Genomic DNA, 20,677 nt, shown 5'->3' with positions numbered 1-20,677 from the left:
AGACCAATAGAGCTATGAACTCGGTGGCCTCGTATGTGGCCGACCATTCTGGATGAGTTCTCTGGATTGGTGAAAAAGACTAGCTAAAACACTCCGAGACTTATTATTTCTTAATTTTTTTTGAATATATCCATATTAGAAATATATAAATCATCCGTTATAACAAAAAAAAAAAAAACAAACTGCCCAGAGTCAATGACCAATGGCAACTGTTCTTGTTGGTTTATATATCTGAACCACCTTGAGAAACATCTTTGCCAACTGCTTCCATGACCTAGGGCTTATCTAAAAACATAGTTTTACATATGCTTGTCATCATACTAGCTTATAAATATTAGGGCACTTTCGAATATGCCATTCTTGTGACATCTCCACATCGGTGCGGACGCGAGATAATGAAGTATATCGCAAAGCAGGTAATCATGTTACCGAACATGCTCTAGTTGGTCTAAATTTTACCTGCAACTACTTATTTTGCTATCATTGTGATCCTGTAAGAACAACGGCCTTTCCCCAAAATTTCCCATCGAGGGAATTCTTCAAATGATTTCGACAGTGTCAAAAGAACAGTCCAATTTGAACAACCCACTCAAATTACCAAATATAATGTTATTACATGATCTAGTGGTTGGGACTTGAGAGACGAGAATAGTTCAAACCCCTATAATCAAGACATTTTTCCTCTGCAACCCATTTCTTCCCACAGAGGATCCTATCATTGCCTTTCAAATTTCTTCCCACATTATACAAGGATGGCATATTTGAAACAGCATTGTGGTCCAGCATCTCCACAAAATAAACAAGGGGAGACAGGAAACATCATAGAGTGGAGAGTAAATAGCATTGCAGATATAAAACTACTGCGAGTAGGTGAGAATTTCTAAATCATTGCCCAAAACACTTGGTCTTGGTCATTCTATGACATCATTTTTCTGGCGATCTGATGGCATGGAATGCAGAAATTTCTGTGTGCACAGCCAACCTTCAAAGTTCAAATCGTTAGCTGTGGCTAAACAATATCATCTGAACAATGGCGCTAGTTCATATTTTGTGGTGGAGTCACTGTAGATATTAAAGATCATACCAGTGTATGACTACATGACTGTTGACAGGTTTTGGTTCCTAAACCATAAGTCCCAAAGGGACAGATGTTTCCTGGTTTCCAAATTGAGCTTTAAATATGAAAAATGATTGCAGATTCTTAAAAGCACGTGTATTAACTAAAATCATTAACTGCGACTGCACAAGAGTATTAATATGATTACGAGATCACACATGGATCCATCTCTCTCTCTGCAATATGTTTATCTCTTGCATTTCAGCTGTACCTAACTATATTACTGATCAGCACAAAACACAAAAAACATGCCCCTTGAAAAGAAAAAGGAATCACCTTAGTCACGCGCTTAGCAGGCTGCTGAACTCTTCTTTTGCGAGCGCGTTCTAGGGAGGAACCTAAGCCTTGGTGAGAACCGCAATGTGGGCTTCTTAGAAGAAGATGCTTTCTTTTTTGTGGCAGGGTAATTTTCACCATCTTGCAAAATTTCACCTGAAAAGAATCAAGATGTCCTATCATGCAAGTATTGGAAACTAAACAAGGCTGGTTATAGTGAACACAACAAAAATATGCCAGTATAAAAAGATCAGAAATTTGTCATTTGCTTCAATCACCTTGATCTTCCTTAGTAGGTGCAGTAACACTGGATGCTCTGGTCCTTTTCCTACTCTCCAGTGTCAAATTGGTCTTGGTATCTACAGAAGAGGGAATCAATTTCTTCTTCTTGCTCTCGCTATTCTCAGGTGTGACAATTTCTTCTTCATCTTGAATCAAGTTGCTGCTTTCCACCTGTAGCTTGATGTTTGCATCGCTCCTCATTTTCTGCTCTGCAGAATGCATAAGCCTTGTGCTTACAAGACTTTTGAACTTTTCATTTGAGGACCCTTGCCCCACTTCAATAGTTGAATTTAGTATCTCCCTCCGTACAGCTGAACGAGTTAACCTTGCTGTTGCCATGCTACCACTCAGCTTCCCATTTGTTACTGAAGTTTTCAAATGCTTCACAATGGTATAGCCACCCAGTTTCTTGCCTGACTCTTTAGATGCTCCTTCTGCTTTCTTTTGTGAGCCTAAAGAATCTGGGGATTCCTCAAACACAGATTTTTTCATAGAATTTCTTCTAGTGGAAATAGATGATGTGGATAAATTTCTATCTTCAACTGGTGCATTGCTGTTTAAATTCTGGGTGGAACTTAAAACAACAGATGCATCATTCCTGATTTTGGAATCAGAGTTGACAAGCAAGCCTTCAACATCCAAGAAATGCTCATTGATGTTCCTTGCCAGATCTTCTGGGGCTGTGTCCTCATGCCCATCTTTTTCTATTTGGCAGATGGGAAATTCAGGTTCATGTGGTAGTTCATGCACTAATGAAGCCAGAGCTGCGCGAGCAGCAAGAGGGCTGAGAAGAGGCACATCTTTCAAATGTTTCTCGTGTTTGATCTCAACTTGTTTACTCTGGCTCCTGGTAGATCTTCTGAAATCATCATGACTGCTTAACAGAAATGTTTGTGAAGAAGCAACTACTTCACTCTGTTTGCGGCCATTGAGGTTAGCTGTAAACAGGAAATGTTCAGTTGTATCATATGCCCACCGACCAACTAATCAAATCAATAGTAACCATAATAATTCATCTGGAAACTTTTAAACAGGTTTTTGATACGCATAGAATTGTAGGGATATTTCAAGTATGTGCTATTATAATTTGTCATTATACAAATAACAAAATAACATAGCAGTAATGTAATTTAAATATTATTATATGGATATATAGTCCATTATTTATGGATATATGGATAACAAAAATAACATTATCATGTCCTGTTAATCGAGCCACAGGCCTCGCTTCCTAGATGGAGGCAAAATTACAATAATTTGTGTTATATGGGCATATAGTTTATGTGCTATGAATGATGAATAAGTTGGCAATTTTTCTTTATCATTTGAGGGTTTTAAGCAGTTTGTTCTTTTTTCTAAAAAAATGCTTTTCATAGACCAATAAAGTCCTCACTCCATTTTATATCTTTATTTCCATCCTGTTAACATTTTAATTTAAAGGAAAAAATGACCAGGAAACTTCATTATTTCTTATAACTGATCAAAATCAATGGCCGTAGATAGAAACTTACCTCTTTTAACTTCCAAAAGGACATCTTTTGAGCCGTCCGATCCATCAGCCAATTTGGTTATCTCTTCTATTTGCTTTTCCAACAATCCATGGAGGTCAGTCTCACAGGTGGTTTCCTCTAAAAGATCAAGGAACGAAGGAACTTCCACACCATTTCTACAAGTCAAAGCAGTTAAGAATGCAGCAAATACTGGGTGGCTATCGATGTCTTTATCAGAGAGTTTCATAACTGACTTCGATGGAACAGTCATAGTTTCCTCATTTAGCTTAGTATTGAACCATTTGACTTCAAAAGTGCATCTGCAGTGCACTCGGTTTGAGTGTTTCACTTTGTATGTCTGCAAATGACACAGATCAAATGTGAAATCAAATCTGTATGGAGCAAGCATTCATATAATGAACAGACAAAAATGCAATAGGAAGAGAAGTTGGAGAAGGGCATCTTTAACAGTCTCGTGTTGGAAGTTTACCCTTATCTTTTCTTTGGATCACGTTACCTGAATGGGCAAGAGTCTATGCAAAAAAAATGCCAGCATTATGTTCCCTCATAAAAACAACAGAGTTCAACTTAATCATTACTACAAGTTTGAAGGAAAAAAAAAAAAACTTAATGTTAAGTTAGTACTAAGGTTCATTTCCACTTTGAGAAAACAACAATAACATTCTTAAGCACCCCAAAAGAAATCAAGGATAGTGCACCCTAAAACAGGATTGCTAAAACCCTGACTTTGGGATATCTGAAAACACTAAATCTAACTTAATAAACTTATGAAAAAAAATAATTGGACTAAAAGAGTCATGACAAAGCATTTCATGTTTTAGATATCTCGTTTAAAATCCAAACAACGGACATTAATATGTCCAACCATGGTATGCCATACGGTATTGAATTAGACGGTATGGGGTGTATTGTACCATACTCGGTATATAGTATGGAGGGCGTACCGATACTCGGTATGCCGAACCAGCCTCCATACGAGGCGTACTGACACAGTGACAGGATGGCACCAGTAAGGGGCCCAATATTGAGACGGTGTACCTTGTGCCCAACCATATGTTCATGAATAAACCAATAAGTACAAAATTAGTTAACAATGTCTAATTAACTGGAAAACCAGTTACCCATCAATTCCTTTGGGTGCTACCTCAAAGTTCTGGTTCACTCTGTATAATGGACCCAGAGTCCAAGGTTGAATAAAGGTTTAATGTGTAGAGGAAGTATTTCTAGGAGAATGGTTGGTGTTACTAGAGAAAAACCAGCATCATTATTGCATGCTGCACGTAGTTTATTTTTCAACACATCACTGCATGATCTCATACTGTCCAGTTATCCAGATAGATCCTTCTTCCAACTATGTCATCTTTGAGGCGCTAACGTTACAAGATGACATCTCATTTTCTATTTTTTTCATCCCACATGGCCAACAATTTCATGCACGAGGGCATTATACATACACATTCGGCCACATCAATGTGTTTACAGTACCTTTCAATGATATTTGTAGAAATTACAAGAGAACATATCTTAATTTCATTTCAGTTTGTCACACATAAAAAGGGTGGCCAAGTGCATAAGGCTTCTGCCATTGCAGGGTCTAAAGGGTCAGATGCATGCAGCAATACCTCCAAATGAAAAGAGCCAGTTTTCATGTTTCGGTCTGTCACACACATGTCCCAGACAAATCCAGGCTTTGACTCGCTGAACTATCAATTTCCTGCTCACAACCTAGTGACTGTAGTATAAAACACTATTCTCTTCCAATACCTGAAACAAAAGCTTAAAGGACAGCAATTGCAGAATTCAGCATGTCTGTCTAGCATCAGGATATCAATTCACATGCAACTTGGAGTTTTAGTGGTCAAAATGGATGGGAACATGGCCAAAACGAGTCATTTTATTTTGGACTTAAAATATTGAGGTGCCTCATCAAAAGCATTACATTTTGGTTGAGGCCTCAAATAACAATTGGAAAATATGATATCCTAAAAAGTATTGGATGAATATTTTGCATGAGCAAACTAAAATGAACACGTGAAAAGGAAATTCCTCTCTCAACTAAGTAAAATTGGCTATTTGGCTTCATTCCAAACAGAAACTGGGCATGTAAGAAAACCAAAGAGAATCCCACAACAAATATAGAAATTTCACATATTTCTTTCTTTTATTATTATTTGTAATCACATAGGTCTACAGGAACAGAAATACTTGGTATAAAATAAGTACCTTCTCTATAACAGCATCAAAGAACAAGCTCCTAGTCTGACCCTTGCGCATGGCTAGAACACATTCTCCTTCTTTGATATGAGAACACTCACCATCTTGGAGAGGGATGGAACGAAAGCGTAAACGTGCTAAGGCATCTTCTCTACTGGATATAATATCTTCTTCATTGCAACTTTCAAATTCCACAATAATAAAAGAAGTTGCATCATTAGAACTACACAAGTAAAAGTCATGATTCAGAAATCTCGATAAAAGTCAGAAAGAAAAACTAAATAGAAATAACTAGAACTTCAAAAAAAATGAAAATCATATACATTTTACTCACTAATTACGTCATACCTACGCATGCATATGTACATAAGCAAGTCTACATGTGCATAGGAATGTCTTTTATCTGTTTAAAATAACAAATGCAGCTGTTAGTTGCTACAATTTTATGCATAGGTATGATGTCGACATGTATTTTCTTAGGCATGGATAAATGTGTGTATATCTATATAGACAATCAAGTTAAGGTGCATTTGAAAGTCAGAATAACATTTTTCTGCTTATACCTTGGAACAATCAAAACTATACAATTCAAATAGGCGAACAAGAAGACAAAATTAGATAGAAAGCACATGTAATTAAAGCCTTTATATATGCTCAAACTGTGTGTGGAATTAATCACACCTAGATGTAACTCACTAAAAAGAGAAGAACTTAGCTTTACTATTAGTTTCCTTTTTCCCCCCTCAATGGCGTATCAAAAACAAAAATTGCAAAGTTGATGTTAATAACACAAACAACTCGAAACTAAAAGTTGTACAGCTCTTGCAGCCTTAATAAAGCTTCTTCCAATGATCTCACCTGGAGTCTGAGAAACTTCTTATACAAGAGATAGGACCCAGACAGAAGTTTGTTTAATTTGGCACTTTGGCTTTTGAAATCATGTGATACCTTATATGCTTGTCTTGCATGAACATTAAGATACTACGTAGGAAATGTTCTTTACCTTAGCGTGAACAAAAGGTTATAAAACCATTTCTCAAGTATACAAGTCAGGCATGGATTACAAAAAGCACATTCTCGGTTCAAATACCCAAAACATTGTCGGCCTAGAAAGTTAGACGCTAGAAGTGGATTTGATGAATGAAATCACCAATGCCTAATTGTATGACCAGAATGATGCAAACTTTGTCATCAACTGTAGATATTTCCCTAACCCCACAAAACTGATAACATAAGCTACACAGGAACACAGCATACTGAAAGAGAAAATAGTTATAAATAAACAATTTTGCATATGAAGAAGCATAAAAGCTAACCATGGCTGCTATTTACTGAACTTTCCTACCAGTGGCTTCTCTTACATAAATTTAGGTCCCAGCAAACACAGTCCAAGAACTGGGAGCACCTATTGGTGAACGATTTAACGTCTTTATGCGTGGAAATGTGACTAGACACCAATAATCAAAGATCGCACAGATAAATAAATACCATGATCGCAACATTCGATATAATCTAATATGCCGAAGTGCGATCCATTAACATGGAAGCACTTCAGAGAGGAACAAGCTCATTTGGAGTTCTGAATCACCCATCAGTAAATATACTCGAGATAAAACCGACATGCCGATGGCCAATCCCAAAATTCGGTGAATAGGAAAGAGAGGACCTCAAGGAGACGCGGCAAGGGTGCCAAGAGCCGTCCTCCTTGCGCATCGCCTCGAGCTCCATGCACTCTCCCCCGATCGAAGCCATGGGAACTCTCGGATCATCAAACACTAGCAAGAGAAAGAGGAGACGGGGAGCCTTCGGCTTCTCCCCGAGCGAGGAGACGAGCCAGCTCGGGGTCCGAGCTCTGTAATGGAGGACAGAGAAGAACCAGAGGGGCCAGGCTACTTTTTATTGTTAGGCCGTCGTCCGGTGGTCCGGCAGCTCAATATTACACGATGAGCTACCTTTCATCGCACGGTCTGGATTGATGGAACGCGCTCGAGCAACGGCGGACCGATGCCCATCGGGAATAAGCACCGTCAGATATTGATCTTACGTTCATCAGAGTCCTTCGAAGGTGGACGGCTGGGAGCCTTTCGGATCCGACCGGTTGGAGTTGGATCGAGTTCTTGGGCCTGGGCTCAGGGGCCATTGTCCGAGCCTCGATGGTCATCAAAAGGAGCTTTGAGGCCGCGCTTAAAAATGCTTAACTCAAAAGAAAAAAAAAAAAAAAAAAGACACTCAAAAGGAGCTTTGGAGTCAAGTGGAGTGTGTACTATATGTTATGCATGATACAGAGATGTACGGCTGTGGATTGCCCCCATGTCATCAGATTAGAGAGATAGACAGCTGGAATCCAATTATCACATGCATAGCATGGGTGCATGACAGAGTGAGAAATAATGGTCATGCATGAATTAAGATACCTAACTACTGAAAAGAACATGACAGCCATTTTGTCATCCAAGTCTCATCAACATCCCCAACCCTGTCTCGTCGTGTAAAGAAAATGCTTGAAGTCCTTTTCTTATCGGTATCTCGCTATGAACACATGTACCAGGCATGACTCATTCCATGTAGGTCTTCACGTGAAGCATATCCTCTGGTTCGATGCCTCACTTATGCCTAATCTTACCTTTCAAAGGTGAGATAATCGGATTCATACGACGGACCATCAACTCAATTTTGTGAGAGCATCCAAGCTAAGTTGGACCTCTTTCGGATCCAGCTAATCACCGTGGCCGAATCTTTCTTCAGATCACCTCTGGCTCCGCGATATTTGAGTGATAACGAGAAAGTGTGTTACTTTGCAGGCCATGCATGTATATCGCGAGGCCAATGAGGCTGCTGACTGGATGGCGGCATATGTTGCGAGCCACTCAGAAGGTACCCTATTGGTTGGAGAAAGAGATGCCCGGACCCCTTCAGAGCCTTTTGTTTTTTTGATTCCATTGAGTGTATTCATATCCGTGATGTATGAAATACCTGTTGTAGCAAAAAAAAAAAAAAAAATCTACACGTTATCTGACAGTTTGTAAATGTGCTGGCCCAAAATCAGCTCTTTCTCTGAGAACACTCATAAAACCAAAGCCTGTCTCCACATGGGACAGCTCCACAGTCTCAGGTCTCCTTTAAAATAATAATAACAAAAAAAAATCACCGGCATATCCCTACTCCAAGCTTGAGACGAACCTTAAGTTAGAAAACTACTCTTCTATTTTATACTCTCTTAACCACCATCTAATGGGATTGGTTCCCTCCAAATCTAAATTATGTGACACCTTTTCCATCTCAAACTTGTTGTCCTCCTTCACAAGAAATAATAAGACAAAATAAATCATTTCAAGTAGAATTAGAACAGAAAACTAACAAAGTAGAAATAGAATACCATTATACGACCAGAGATGGACTCTGACAAGACAACACGAGGTTTACCTCACCGAATGGAGTAGATCGGGAACCCAACCAACTCGATCGAGTCCAGCGGCTTTCTGAAGACCGCTCTTTCAGGAGACGTGGTGGCCAGGGGAATGATATGGCGTGCATGGCCGCCACCTCTCTCTGGTTCCTTGTCTCACTCGTCCCTCGCTCGCTAGAAACCAGGCGGGCGTCTATAAGAAAGCTTCTCCTACCTGCACATCGGCTCCCACCCTCAGCCGATCAGCATCCAATTAAGAGAGCGACAGAAGAAATTAAGATCTACGTCGACAGTGAGTGATAAAGAGTGGCGTATACATATGGCTCCAAATCTAAGCCCAGCCTTCGCCTACACCGTCGTCTACGTCCAAGACGTCGCTAAGTCGGTGGCCTTCTACTCCAACGCCTTCGGCTACAGCGTCCGTCGCCTTGACGAGTCCCACAAGTCTCCCTTGCTTCTCTCTAGCTAGATACAATTAATTAACCAAGATTTAGGACACTCCTATGTTCTGATGGTGTAATTGTTTCAGATGGGGCGAGTTGGATAGCGGGCAGACGACGATCGCCTTCACGCCGGTGCATCAGAGGGAGACCGACGGCTTGACGGGAGGAGTCCAGACTCCAGACGCGGGATGGGAGAGGGCACCCGTGGAGGTCTGCTTCGCTTATGCCGACGTAGGTGCGGCCTACCAAAGGGCGGTGGAGAACGGAGCCGTTCCAGTGAGCCCGCCCGAGGACAAGGTTTGGGGTCAGAGGGTCGGCTACGTTCGGGACGGCGACGGCATCGTCGTGCGCCTCGGAAGCTACGTGGTGGAGCCGCGTCCATGAATAATCTCACTGCTGTATGTTCCCTTCGGATTACATTGCCGTTAGGCAGTGGATGCCATGGTCTTTGAGATTCGGCTAGTTACGACTATATCTAAACGTAACTAATGTACGCACCATTAGCATTTACTAGTAATCTGTAAGGATATTAAATAAACTTTTCTGCCCCCCCTCTCTCAATCTCTCTCTCGATCTCTCTTGCCTTTTTTTCTCGAATAAACTAATAATCGTATGCGGTCGTTTGTCTTCGGTTTTAGAGATTTCCCGGTCAAACTTTCTGGGAAAACAGGAAGGTTTAACTAAGTAATTTCCAACATGACAAATCCTATTTATATACATCAGACCATTAGAATCCCAACCCCAGATCGTAGTACGCTAATCGATCCCAGAATCAGGAGAAGATAATTTTCCTTGCTAATCCAGTTAGGCCATCACCAGTTCTCAATTAATTATGACATACGCTAACCGTTTGAATCGCATGGTGGCTTCAATACTGCCAATAACATTGTCTCGCAAAATGAATGATTTCCACGCTAAAAAAAACTTGATTATAGACAGTATTGAAGTAAAGAATTAAATGGAAAATAAAGTAACAGTAGATAAAAAGATCAAGCTTGCAAAAAGGAAAATCTCATGATTGGCTCTTTAGAATGGAGAAGTGCAGCAGGTAAACAGGATAATAAGAAATGTATCAAAAAAGGGGAATAATAACAAAACAAAAAAAATCATGGAATGTAAAATGGTATACAGAAGTCATAATGTTAGATAAGTAACTGTATTCTTCCATTCTTAAAAAAACATTAAACAAAAAATTGAACCGCATTTATAAACCCCAACAACAATAACAAGGGCATTAATTTTCTAGGTGACTTATAAAACAGGGTTGGCTTCATAAATTCTGAAGCAATTTTGGATAAATAAAAATAACAAACAGAAGTAAGGAGTGAGACCAGGCCTTAAATCAGGACATCTACAGACATACCATTTGTGTTAAATAGGTTAACATCTGAATCCTGCTGTTTCTTATAACAAAAACGAGATGACGACAATGACAATAGCACACCATTGGTAAACCAAACAAAGATCTAGATGCTCTATTAAACCATCATTAGACAAGCAACAAATTGAGGACACCCCCTATATATAGTTTCCCAGCAAAACAGGCACGAAGCTGTGGCTCACCATAAGGCCTGCTTTTAAAGTTCTCAAAGCATTTCCTGCGATCTTCTAACGATACGACTGACTTTCTTCTTGAATTCGTCCCTTCTCTCTCTCCATTCCTTCTGCGATCGGCAATTAGAAGGGGATTATGTCAAAGAAAAGTTCTGTTCAAAATTCACAAATTGATGGCAGGTATGCAGACCAAAAAATTATGTGCAAGTAAATAAAAATAACCGAAATATTAACTGCATGTCATCAAGCATTCTTCAACTTCAAGCAATCAAGAAATTGATCGTTAAAAAGTTGATTTACAAAGATACCTAGGATATCAACCAAAATTGTCACTAGGCTATTCTAAATCAAGAGCTAGATCCATGGATTGAAGCATCTGCCACGCCAGTTTGTGCCATACAGCAAGCATCATCCCCGTAAGTTACAAGCATGGTATTCAATTATCTACCTCTATATCCTGCTGTCACTTGTGCCAGTCCGTATCAAACTGCATCAGAGCATGCTACATGTACTAATGCGCTAATACACAATGATGCTAGCAAACTTTGCTTGCTTGAGCCCTGGCAGAAGGCCGACACAGTATAGTAGGGCACATGCCAGCCCGTGATTGGCATGGGCACATGCCAGCCCGTGATTGGCATGGGCACATGCCAGCCCATGATTGGCATGGGGACAACACGGTAGTTTAAATCCATGGCTACATCTACATGCATGTAGAAAAAAAAATTATCTATGTGACGTGCACATAACTACAATCATCTTGACCCGACTGGCACTTGATGTAGGATCAGAAGAAAAATTAATATCAGCACATAGGTAGATCTAGCATTCCACTTCTGAAACATGACCTAAAACCCTCTCCTAATATGAAATTTATGGAAAGAGTGTGGCCTTGCAGAGTCTTCACTTTCTAACATAGTTCCTCCTACTCACTTGGTGTAGGATCAGAAGAAAAACTAATATCAGCACATAGGTAGATCTAGTATTCCACTTCTGAAACATGACCTAAAACCCTCTCCTAATATGAAATTTATGGAAAGAGTGTGGCCTTGCAAAGTCTTCACTTTCTAACATAGTTCCTCCTACTTGAAGTAGGGTCTACATGGAAAAGGACTTCGACTTTTTACCACATGATGCTTGCCTGAGCTTTCAGATTGCAATAACAGACACTAGTGCAACCGCGGCATGGATTTAATGCAAGCTAAGGGCACAGGTAGTTAGGGGCTGGACACAGTAGTTTGTTGTGCTATATTGCACAAGAACACTTACTATGTGAAAAACACTAATAAACAGGTAGAGGCTTGCAATCAAAATGATAGGAAAACATGACATGACTAGGAAATAATATAAATAACTTATGCAAGAAACCCTTATTATGACAACATTACATACAAAGTACCCTTGTGCTTTAGGGAAATTTAGAATAGAGGAGTCAGTTGATAATTAACTTCACACTGGTGCCCAGACCTGATGGAGTCACAAGTCAACATCTGTGGGCTGATTAATTAGGGTTTATATGCCCTTCGTCTATATTACACGGACACACGCATCGGGCTCCAATCATGCATGTTGGATATGTATTCAAATTGGATGCCTTAGATGCTTGGATACTTATCCTTTTTTTTTCTTTTTCTTGTTTTTACAAATATATAGATAATTTAACTCTCCCAATAATGAATTCAGCACACCGTAGTAATGCTGAAAGTGACCTTGTTCTCCTTTTCAGAAATTAGTCAAAGATGTAGGTGTCAAAATAACTTTCAAAAACTCCTTTTTCTTCTAGATATTAAGAAGCACATGTAGTGAAAGACCTTAACCTATAATATCTTCTATTTTTCTTTTATATAATATTTTTTAAAAAAGAATATAGTTTGACAAAAAATATTTTTTCTTCGTACCCCCGTATCTTCTTTTTTTTGCCTCTTACGAAGTCAGACACTTGGAGACAGTGTCGAATCCAATTCTTGTATCTGTATTGATGCAACACTGCCATTCATAGCCCATTTACACATCGACAAATTTTCACCTTTCTTTTATAGATTGGTAGTAGTCAGCATTTTGTAATAAGGGTTGATAGCTTAAATTGATTTCATGTAGAAAGAATAGCATTGAAAACCCATGCTGGATGTCTACATAGCAAAACATTAGGAGGAACGTAGGATAAACCATAATCACATGTACGAAAAATTTTATCTGATTTAACCATATTCTTATTTTGATAGAAGGGTAACATATTGTCAACTCATTTAACTTTTTTTTGACCACTTCAAAAAAGGATCAAAATTACATGCTTCTTTATATAACATTTAAAGATCTTAGCAATTTGACAAGCAACTGTAGAACATAGTTTAATCTAATATACTTTAAAATTTACATCTCAAATTGTCATCTGGATCGCAACTACAAACAACTTTTCGGAAAAGAGAACCAAAATAGCTATATAACCACAAAGTTTTTTGCTTTCTTGGGGGAAAAAAACAAGAGTCTAATTGCTCATACTATATTATGACCTAAATGCCTGCTCAATAGTCATTGTTTTGACTGGAACATCAAATAATCTCAATGTCATCAAATTGTGTAGTGCCTCAAAGGCTATGCTATAAAGCAAATGAATTTATTTGGACCTAGTGCTTTCTTACTGCATACTGGACAAAACACCATTCACACCTCCAGAGTCTCCGAACTCTTCCCTACTCAAGATTCCATCTCTTTTCACCATGACAAATAACTTCAGGGTTTCATCTACTAACACTCAGTTCATCCAACTAGAATCCAGAAACCAACAATTTCCCTTTGTGCAACCTCTTCCTACTTTCATCCATCTAACTTAATCTTTCCAAAGAATTTGGTCCTAACAGAAGAAATATAGCACTATTTATTGGCATTCCCTCCCTCACCCAAAACGCTACCTCTTGATCCAGTAGCCAAATCCATTTGAAGAGTATCTTATGTTTAACTAGTCTTAATCCTCTGATATAACGCCAAAAACCTCTCTCCAAACCACAATGATGACCAAGTTTTTTCTCCATTATGAGCACCAAACTGCCATCTCTGTAATTCTGAGTACCAACATTCTTAGTTATAATCTCTAAGATGTTTGTACAAGTACTTGAGCATTGAAGGGTGGCTTCCCAAAACAGGATCTGCTTCAAAATAAGCTAATCTCCCTCTGAAAGGCAACGAAGAGGTAAATTTCGCAATTCTTCCTTGCTAAAAATACACCAATCAGTGCACTGGTTCTCATGAAATGTCAAACAATTAGCTACCAACCTACGTAACATTCACCACAATCCACAAAATATCTTAATTGTTGTACTTCATAAGAATCCTAGGATAATTCTTGTGAAGACAAGATGTTCTTGTCCAAGGGGCAGGAGGGCAGGATTCCCCTCTATATCCCATTATAGCTCTGCATCTGTTTCAAGTCATCAAATCCATACAGGAGGATATCTAGTGTGTACTTAAACCATCACATCTAGAACTACTCACTTTAAGAAAGTCGTATTAATACCCCAATAACTTAAATCAGCAAAATGAAAGATGACGTAGAATTCATACATTAAAGGATCAACATGCTTCCGCTCACCAATATCAAGAAACACTTGATAATGCTAATGTTTTCGTAATTGATACTAGTTTACTTATCCAGATCCATCTAAATTTAAATCCAATGGTATATTTCCATGAAAGCATCAAGAAACACGTAGACATTCAAGAATATTCTTCAAAAAAAACACATAATTACTAAAATTGAAACATTACATGTTAATTATTAAAAAAACTAAGATGATTCAATTGTTGGAAAATCAGCCCTAAATAATTTAACATCTACCCAAAGAGCACATATAATTTTTCCTGATAAAATAAAGGCACATGAAGATACAAAAACCTGCATCTCTTACCACTATGAAATATAATTTAACTTCGTTTTTTTTTCCTTTGTTTAAATTGGTTTGCCCTAAAGTTCCAGGTTCCTTAAGTGAACTTGTTGAGATATAAATATCACAGAAGATAACAGAAAATCAGGTTGCAGATAAACAGTAATAGCACTGGCAGAACAATTCTTTACTTACAGCAGCTTCAATATTTGCAGGTGACTCATCATTGGGACTTGAAAGCATCGAAATGATGCTCAAAACTATGCTCTCAACCTGCATATCAAACTATGTTCATTACAATTTGTTCCAAGAGAGGGAAAAAATCTACAAATATATAGTACAAGCAATAAGACTATTTCAGGAATGAACATCAAAACTTGGAAAGGCAGAGTACAGGATTGACTAGTGAGCAGTATGAGTTTCCATGCAGAGTACAGGATTGAACTTCAAAACTTCCAACAAATGATACTTAAATACCATGCACCAGCATATTCCAAAATAAACCAAATAAAAATTGTAAAAGCAGCATGAAATTCTCTAAGTATTTCCTTTAACCAGGGCCAATCAAATGATCCACTTAACACAGTTGTATTGTGGTTCATGACTTTCCCCTGACCTAAAACGTAATGCATGTGGTTTCAATTTAACTGTTTCTGTGCTTGTGATTGCATGCATCCTACTAGCAAAATACATAAGCATGAGGGTGACAGCAAATAAAGAAAACCTTACACTGAATATCAGAATTCTAGCCTACAAGTTCATGTTTAAGGAGAACCCATAGCATAGTCTACAGCAAGCACGAAGAGACTTCCATAAAATGTAGGTTTTCACACAGACCTTAAGTTGAAGGCCCTTCATATCACTGGGTGGAGAGTACAAAAGCAACCAACCATTCTTCAGTTTCTCCTCTGTTTTCCATCAACTCCATTTGATTGCACTACACATATATTATGTATATCTTCATGGCTAGTTTAATTTTCACCCTCTCATGAAGAATTTCTGATCAATTGCTATGAAAAAAAATTTGAAGGAGAAAGAAAAGCTTCACAATTGTCTCCATGCAATAGATGCAATTTAAAATTTAAGTTTTCTCCTCAAAGAGCGAATACTTTGAAGGCCCCTCCTTCCAACTAAGGGAAACATGGAAAAAGAATGCGAGTAGGGTCTTCTGGGACAAGGTGATATGTCCCCAAGAAAACATACCAGGAGGGGGGAACACACTAAGAAAAACAAACTCCCCTGGCACAGACCCGTAGTGAGGCTGTCACCTTCTGCTTTATGGGAGAAAAATGCACAAGATAGAAGTTCTAGGAAAACATAAAGGGCTTCACAAAGCTATCAAATTCTATAATACAAAAATATATAAAAAATAACTATAACAACAACAACAATAACTGCTCTAAATACCCTGCCATAAGTTGGTAGTGATAGCTAAGTTGATCTGTGATTTTGAGAATTGCTTGCATCCACGAAAGAACAAAGCATGCTACATTTAACAAAAATATATGTTTCAGTCCAAGTATGAAGAAAGAAGATCTCACTCAACAAGCTGAAAAGAACAAGGCAACTAGATTGAGGAAAAAAAGAGAGAAAAACAAACAGACTATAAAAAGCCCCCCAAAAGAGAACATTATTCACTCTACAGATTGAAAAATTTGCCTCCTTTAGCAAGTATTATTTGCGAGTTAATGTGTTGTAGAGCTGACTTCATACATGAACTACTCTTCCTTTTTCACTACAATAGAAGAAACTGATACAGCTTTAGAAAGTTTTCAGACAAGATTGTCAAAACAAATCACCTATGTGATCCTTGGTCATGAACCAACACCCCCCCACCCCCTGAGAGACCAAAAAAAACAAAAGGGAAAAGACAAGCACCAAGAGTTAAAATTACATAATTTTCGTCTAAATATAGAAGCTTGCTTCACGCATACATATAGAAATATGTGCTCATGACAAACATTAATATGATGAACAAGCTTTTTCAAAAACATAGAGATACTGATAAAATGCTTAAGCCGACCAACATTACATTTATGGCTCCTGCATTTACATATACGAGAAGGAATCAGGAAAGAATAAGATAAAAGCGATCCTTGTCAACATACAAGGTGACGAGTACAGAATTGTAAGATTATTATGAAGATTGTCCGCCATTTACACAGTCAATTCCTTGTTGGACATGACTTTCTCATAACTGACACATTAAGCATATCATAGATTGTGCGCAATCATCAAAAATCATCAATCATATTTGAAGAAGTTTAAGATTCATTAGCTAACTTTTTGGAAATCTGTGCAGTACTGCTAAAATGTATTGTCTGGGAACATATTTATTAACAAATATTAAAAACAGTCTAGTGATAACAGATGTTATTTTTTCTATTTAAGAGGGGAAGGGTGTTCAGGAGGGGGGCTATGAGGTGAGTTACCTTTAAAAGCAAGCAAACAGTGGCAGCATAATATTAAAAACATACCGTGTGCACAGGTGACCAACGCTCACTTGCAAGCTCATAGCCATTAGGATCTTCCCCGGGAGCATGAAGAATTGATATACAAACTCGACCATCAGGGTAAACTGTGAAACATGTGTTAATTAATGAATTTTCGAAATTCATTTTTTTCATAATAAAAATAAACTGCACAGAAAACACAGAGACTAGTATATGTAACTAACCATTTGGATGCCACATCTCTGATATAAACCTAACTGTAGGAGGGCTGTTGGGATAATTTGTTGGAAAGCTCATGATAGCATTGAAATAACCACCTTCACTACAACACAAGGATTGGCCAATCAAGATCACTGAAAAGAAAATGGTGAGATGTATAATGATCTCACAAAAACTTAAAGATGTTAAGATTCTATATGCAACTAGCTGTAGATTACTTAATTTTTGCTGAACCATGTATATAAAACAGTACATTAGGAAGATCTGACAAACTGAAGATAATAGGACATGATTTAACAAACATAATGCCATGATTTAGCAGTTCCTAAAAAGATTCTGAGTAACCATCTTCTGAATTCAAGATCTACAGAAAAGATCTCAACATAGAATTGCAGATGCTAATTTTAAAAATTTGTGGCTTTATGGTCCTGAACAATGACTAATAAATAATCAACAAGAACACAAATTGCAAAAGATGAATGACGAATTTAGTAAATCATAAGCAGTAGACCCAACATGTATCCGGGATGCAAGAAAAGCACAGCGATGCCCATGAAATGGATTGTGAGAGGAAAGGGAATCGCAATACAGAAAGCAGCGTTTAGGGGGGAAACATTTTCCCCCATACTTTCAAGACTAAGCCATGTAAACTCCAATCAATCACATAAAACACCAACTTTGCAAGGCTGGGCAAGCCCTGGATTGCAGCAAACCCTAAAAACCTTATTCTACAAAAAAAAAAAAAAAATCCGCACCAGATACCACTATAATCAAGCCAAATCCATCATATACATCATCCTCATTTCCATCCACAAGAATTGAGAACGCAGTCAAGAAGGGAGTCTAGTATCGAAACCCAAGAAACCAAATAACACCGTAGAATGAAAAGAAAACAAATTCAAAACCCAAAAAAGGCAACAAGTATACTCACTACAGCGTGTCCGGAGGGCCGATGATAGTGACGCTCCACTCAAAGATGTTATTATCGTCGACGAGGCCAGCGGAGAAGCCGTCCACCGGATTCTTGCTGAGATCTAGACCAAGAACAAAGAAAAGAGAGTTAACGACCGATCGATGCGCTTCCCGATGGCCAATCACCCAAGAAATCGTTGGAAAACCCTGGAAAATCGATGCGGCAATGGAAGAAGGAGGACCGGATCCTCGTACCTCTGAGTTGTTTGTGGAGGAGGAGGGTTGCTTGGCTCGTCGAGGCCATGAAAGGAGGAAGGGCTGTGGGGTGGAGCTTCCTCTCGGGACAAAAGGGCGTCCGGAAATGGAAAAGCACCGGCTTTGAAGCCGAAGCAGTCGAGTGCTATAAACAAAGGCTTCGCAGCCCGGCCGACAGAAGGAGGCGGCGAGAGGCGACGAAGGTGCACATAGCAGTAGACCACCTCCCATTTTAATGCTTTATAGAGCGGTAACTGGAAACATTGCGTATATTTTAAGCTTTAACTTTGAACTGATGCCGGCAACCGGTCGCCGACATGGTTGCCGGTTCGTTGGTAAGCAAGTAACGTGACCATTTTACATATTAACCCTCCAATACGGTGTAAATTTTCTTGAAGTTCCCAATGTAGCTTAGGCCTGTTTGATTCGAAAAAAAGAAGGAGAAAAAGTGTGGGCAACGAAAAAGTAATAAGATGTCTTTTATTTGGTTGGAGTTTTCAAAAGAGAGAGTTAGAAAAGTTGTATTTCCATAGGAATATAATTTCTACGTTTTATGGAAAAGTCTTTCCCATGAAAAATATGGAAAAGTTACTTTTCCATTAGTCGCAAAACACTCTATTTTTATTTTTTCCAACCATTCAGCATTAAAGACCTAATTTTTATTAAGGATATAATAGAAATTATATATAACTTTTTCAGAAAAGTAGATGGTCAACTAAACATAAGCACTCTGAAAATCTGTCACTTTCTCATTCAACCAAACATATGAAAAGTACTTTCCTAAGCATCCTCTTTTCAGAAATATGTTTTCCAAAAATCATATTTCTAGAAGAAAAAATGCTTCCCGCGAACTAAACGAGCTCTTAAGCTAATTGTGGGATATGGTTTCTCGATATTAGTTCAAATTGAGAAATAACTGGGGTAAAATGCTTCACCCAAAAAAAAAAAAAAAAACTCGTGCAAAATGGGAATATGATATTTAAGTTCCTTCTATATAGCAAATCACTATCTGGTATTTTATTGCCAACTTCTCAACTCGCATTGTCAGGGCTCTTTTCAATTAGGACCTTACCTTTATGTTGGAGAAAACAACGTGCATTATTTGATAAAATAGTAATTGATTTGTTAACTTCAAAGATAACGGAAAATTTTAATCATATTGGAACTGCAACTAGCTATGCTTACCCTCATGCACATATCTTCATAGCACTAAACTTATTAGGTACAAACTATATGGATAGTTTTCGAGGAACACTTTATTTGGTTAATTGTTTTTTAATTGTTTTTTATTTTTTATGAGCAATGTAGAGGATTAGGTATAGCCAATTGTTTCTACTAGTAGAAACATAAGCAATTAACCATTTTTTTTGCAAGAAGATGTTGTTTTCATATATTTTGAATAGGTTTTTTTATGAGCATATCCATATTATTCTAATCAATATTACCAACCATGAGCAATTTCAATTTTTTTTATTGATATGAATTAGATAGTCGTAAAATATCAACTATCATTGCCAACCCTAGCTTTACTTTCAAAAAATCATCATTAGACTTGCTCGTAGCACAAATATGTTGTCGAGTCATGAACTGAAATCCCCAAATCCACCGTAAATCAGTTTAAACTCTAGTTAGCCATCCTTAAAAGTCTTCTATGCTATAGTTCAGCTGATTCGGAACCAAATTCGGGTTCATGAAACATGCTGATTCTTCAAAAAGTTGAATTTTACACTCCAATCTTAAGTTGCACAAGCATTCAAGTATTACTATGGATTGATTGAGTGGGAATTAAGTTGAGAGTTGCAATTGACCTTTTGAGTACGTCCAAGTAATTTGGTCCAGAGGGCATTTCACACAGATGGTGAAGCTTGTCCAATAACCCAACAATGTGTTTAAAATTGGTAGAACTTTATGTTTAATCTCAAAGTTGTTAGGGGGTATTAAAAAAGAGTCAATAAATATTTTAATAAATATGGCGTGACATCAAAGGAGTCTTCGCATCGAATCATGATCTCAAAGAAGGGTCGGCCTCCGACCATGGAATTCTGGTCCTGCTTTCGGCTTTGGGGACCGCTAGAACTTGCCGGCCGTTGCAAGAAATTCCATGTTCGGATGACCATCCGTTGGGCGGTCGGTCCGGCTCAGCGCGGATCGTGCTCA

At 38.2% G+C, this 20,677-nt stretch overlaps 3 protein-coding genes across 8 annotated transcripts; 1 reads left to right on the top strand and 2 right to left on the bottom strand.

The window, feature by feature from the left end:
* Positions 1-1,198: 1,198 nt before the first annotated feature.
* LOC103703443 (uncharacterized) lies at positions 1,199-7,531 on the bottom strand. Of its 2 annotated transcripts, XM_008786294.6 has the most exons (6): positions 7,067-7,309; positions 5,749-5,803; positions 5,410-5,623; positions 3,187-3,523; positions 1,672-2,613; positions 1,199-1,549 (listed from the first exon to the last, which is right to left on the bottom strand). In XM_008786294.6, exons 2-6 carry the CDS (start codon positions 5,766-5,768, stop codon positions 1,407-1,409), a joined length of 1,656 nt encoding a protein of 551 aa, XP_008784516.2. In that variant the 5' UTR covers positions 5,769-5,803; positions 7,067-7,309; the 3' UTR covers positions 1,199-1,406. The 2 variants fall into 2 exon arrangements, with proteins under 2 accessions (XP_008784516.2, XP_008784515.2); XM_008786293.6 differs by lacking the exon at positions 5,749-5,803 and having other exon boundaries at positions 7,067-7,531.
* A 1,367-nt stretch (positions 7,532-8,898) lies between these two features.
* Positions 8,899-9,797, top strand: DSI-1VOC (dessication-induced 1VOC superfamily protein). The gene is made up of 2 exons (XM_008786295.6): positions 8,899-9,250; positions 9,336-9,797. The coding sequence occupies exons 1-2, from the start codon at positions 9,126-9,128 to the stop codon at positions 9,631-9,633; spliced, it is 423 nt and encodes a 140-aa protein (XP_008784517.2). The 5' UTR covers positions 8,899-9,125; the 3' UTR covers positions 9,634-9,797.
* Positions 9,798-10,496: 699 nt separating this feature from the next.
* Positions 10,497-18,766, bottom strand: LOC103703446 (ubiquitin-conjugating enzyme E2 7-like). Of its 5 annotated transcripts, XR_003384936.3 has the most exons (7): positions 18,521-18,734; positions 18,285-18,387; positions 17,359-17,456; positions 17,159-17,259; positions 16,089-16,167; positions 14,877-14,954; positions 10,497-10,913 (listed from the first exon to the last, which is right to left on the bottom strand). XR_003384936.3 is itself a non-coding variant. In XM_017841908.3 (6 exons), the coding sequence occupies exons 1-6, from the start codon at positions 18,749-18,751 to the stop codon at positions 10,836-10,838; spliced, it is 720 nt and encodes a 239-aa protein (XP_017697397.3). In that variant the 5' UTR covers positions 18,752-18,766; the 3' UTR covers positions 10,497-10,835. The 5 variants fall into 5 exon arrangements, 4 of the variants coding, with proteins under 4 accessions (XP_017697397.3, XP_026658909.3, XP_008784518.1 ...); XM_017841908.3 differs by lacking the exon at positions 16,089-16,167 and having other exon boundaries at positions 17,359-17,487; positions 18,521-18,766; XM_026803108.3 differs by lacking the exon at positions 16,089-16,167 and having other exon boundaries at positions 17,359-17,451; positions 18,521-18,766.
* Positions 18,767-20,677: the final 1,911 nt, after the last annotated feature.

This window comes from Phoenix dactylifera, chromosome 8 (genome assembly GCF_051530095.1).
Source record: "Phoenix dactylifera cultivar Ajwa chromosome 8, Ajwa_hap1_PhDact_Kaust_v1.1, whole genome shotgun sequence".
Classification (NCBI taxonomy): domain Eukaryota; kingdom Viridiplantae; phylum Streptophyta; class Magnoliopsida; order Arecales; family Arecaceae; genus Phoenix; species Phoenix dactylifera.
Note: the sequence above shows the minus strand (reverse complement) of the source record. Positions and strands in the feature narration are given on the sequence as shown.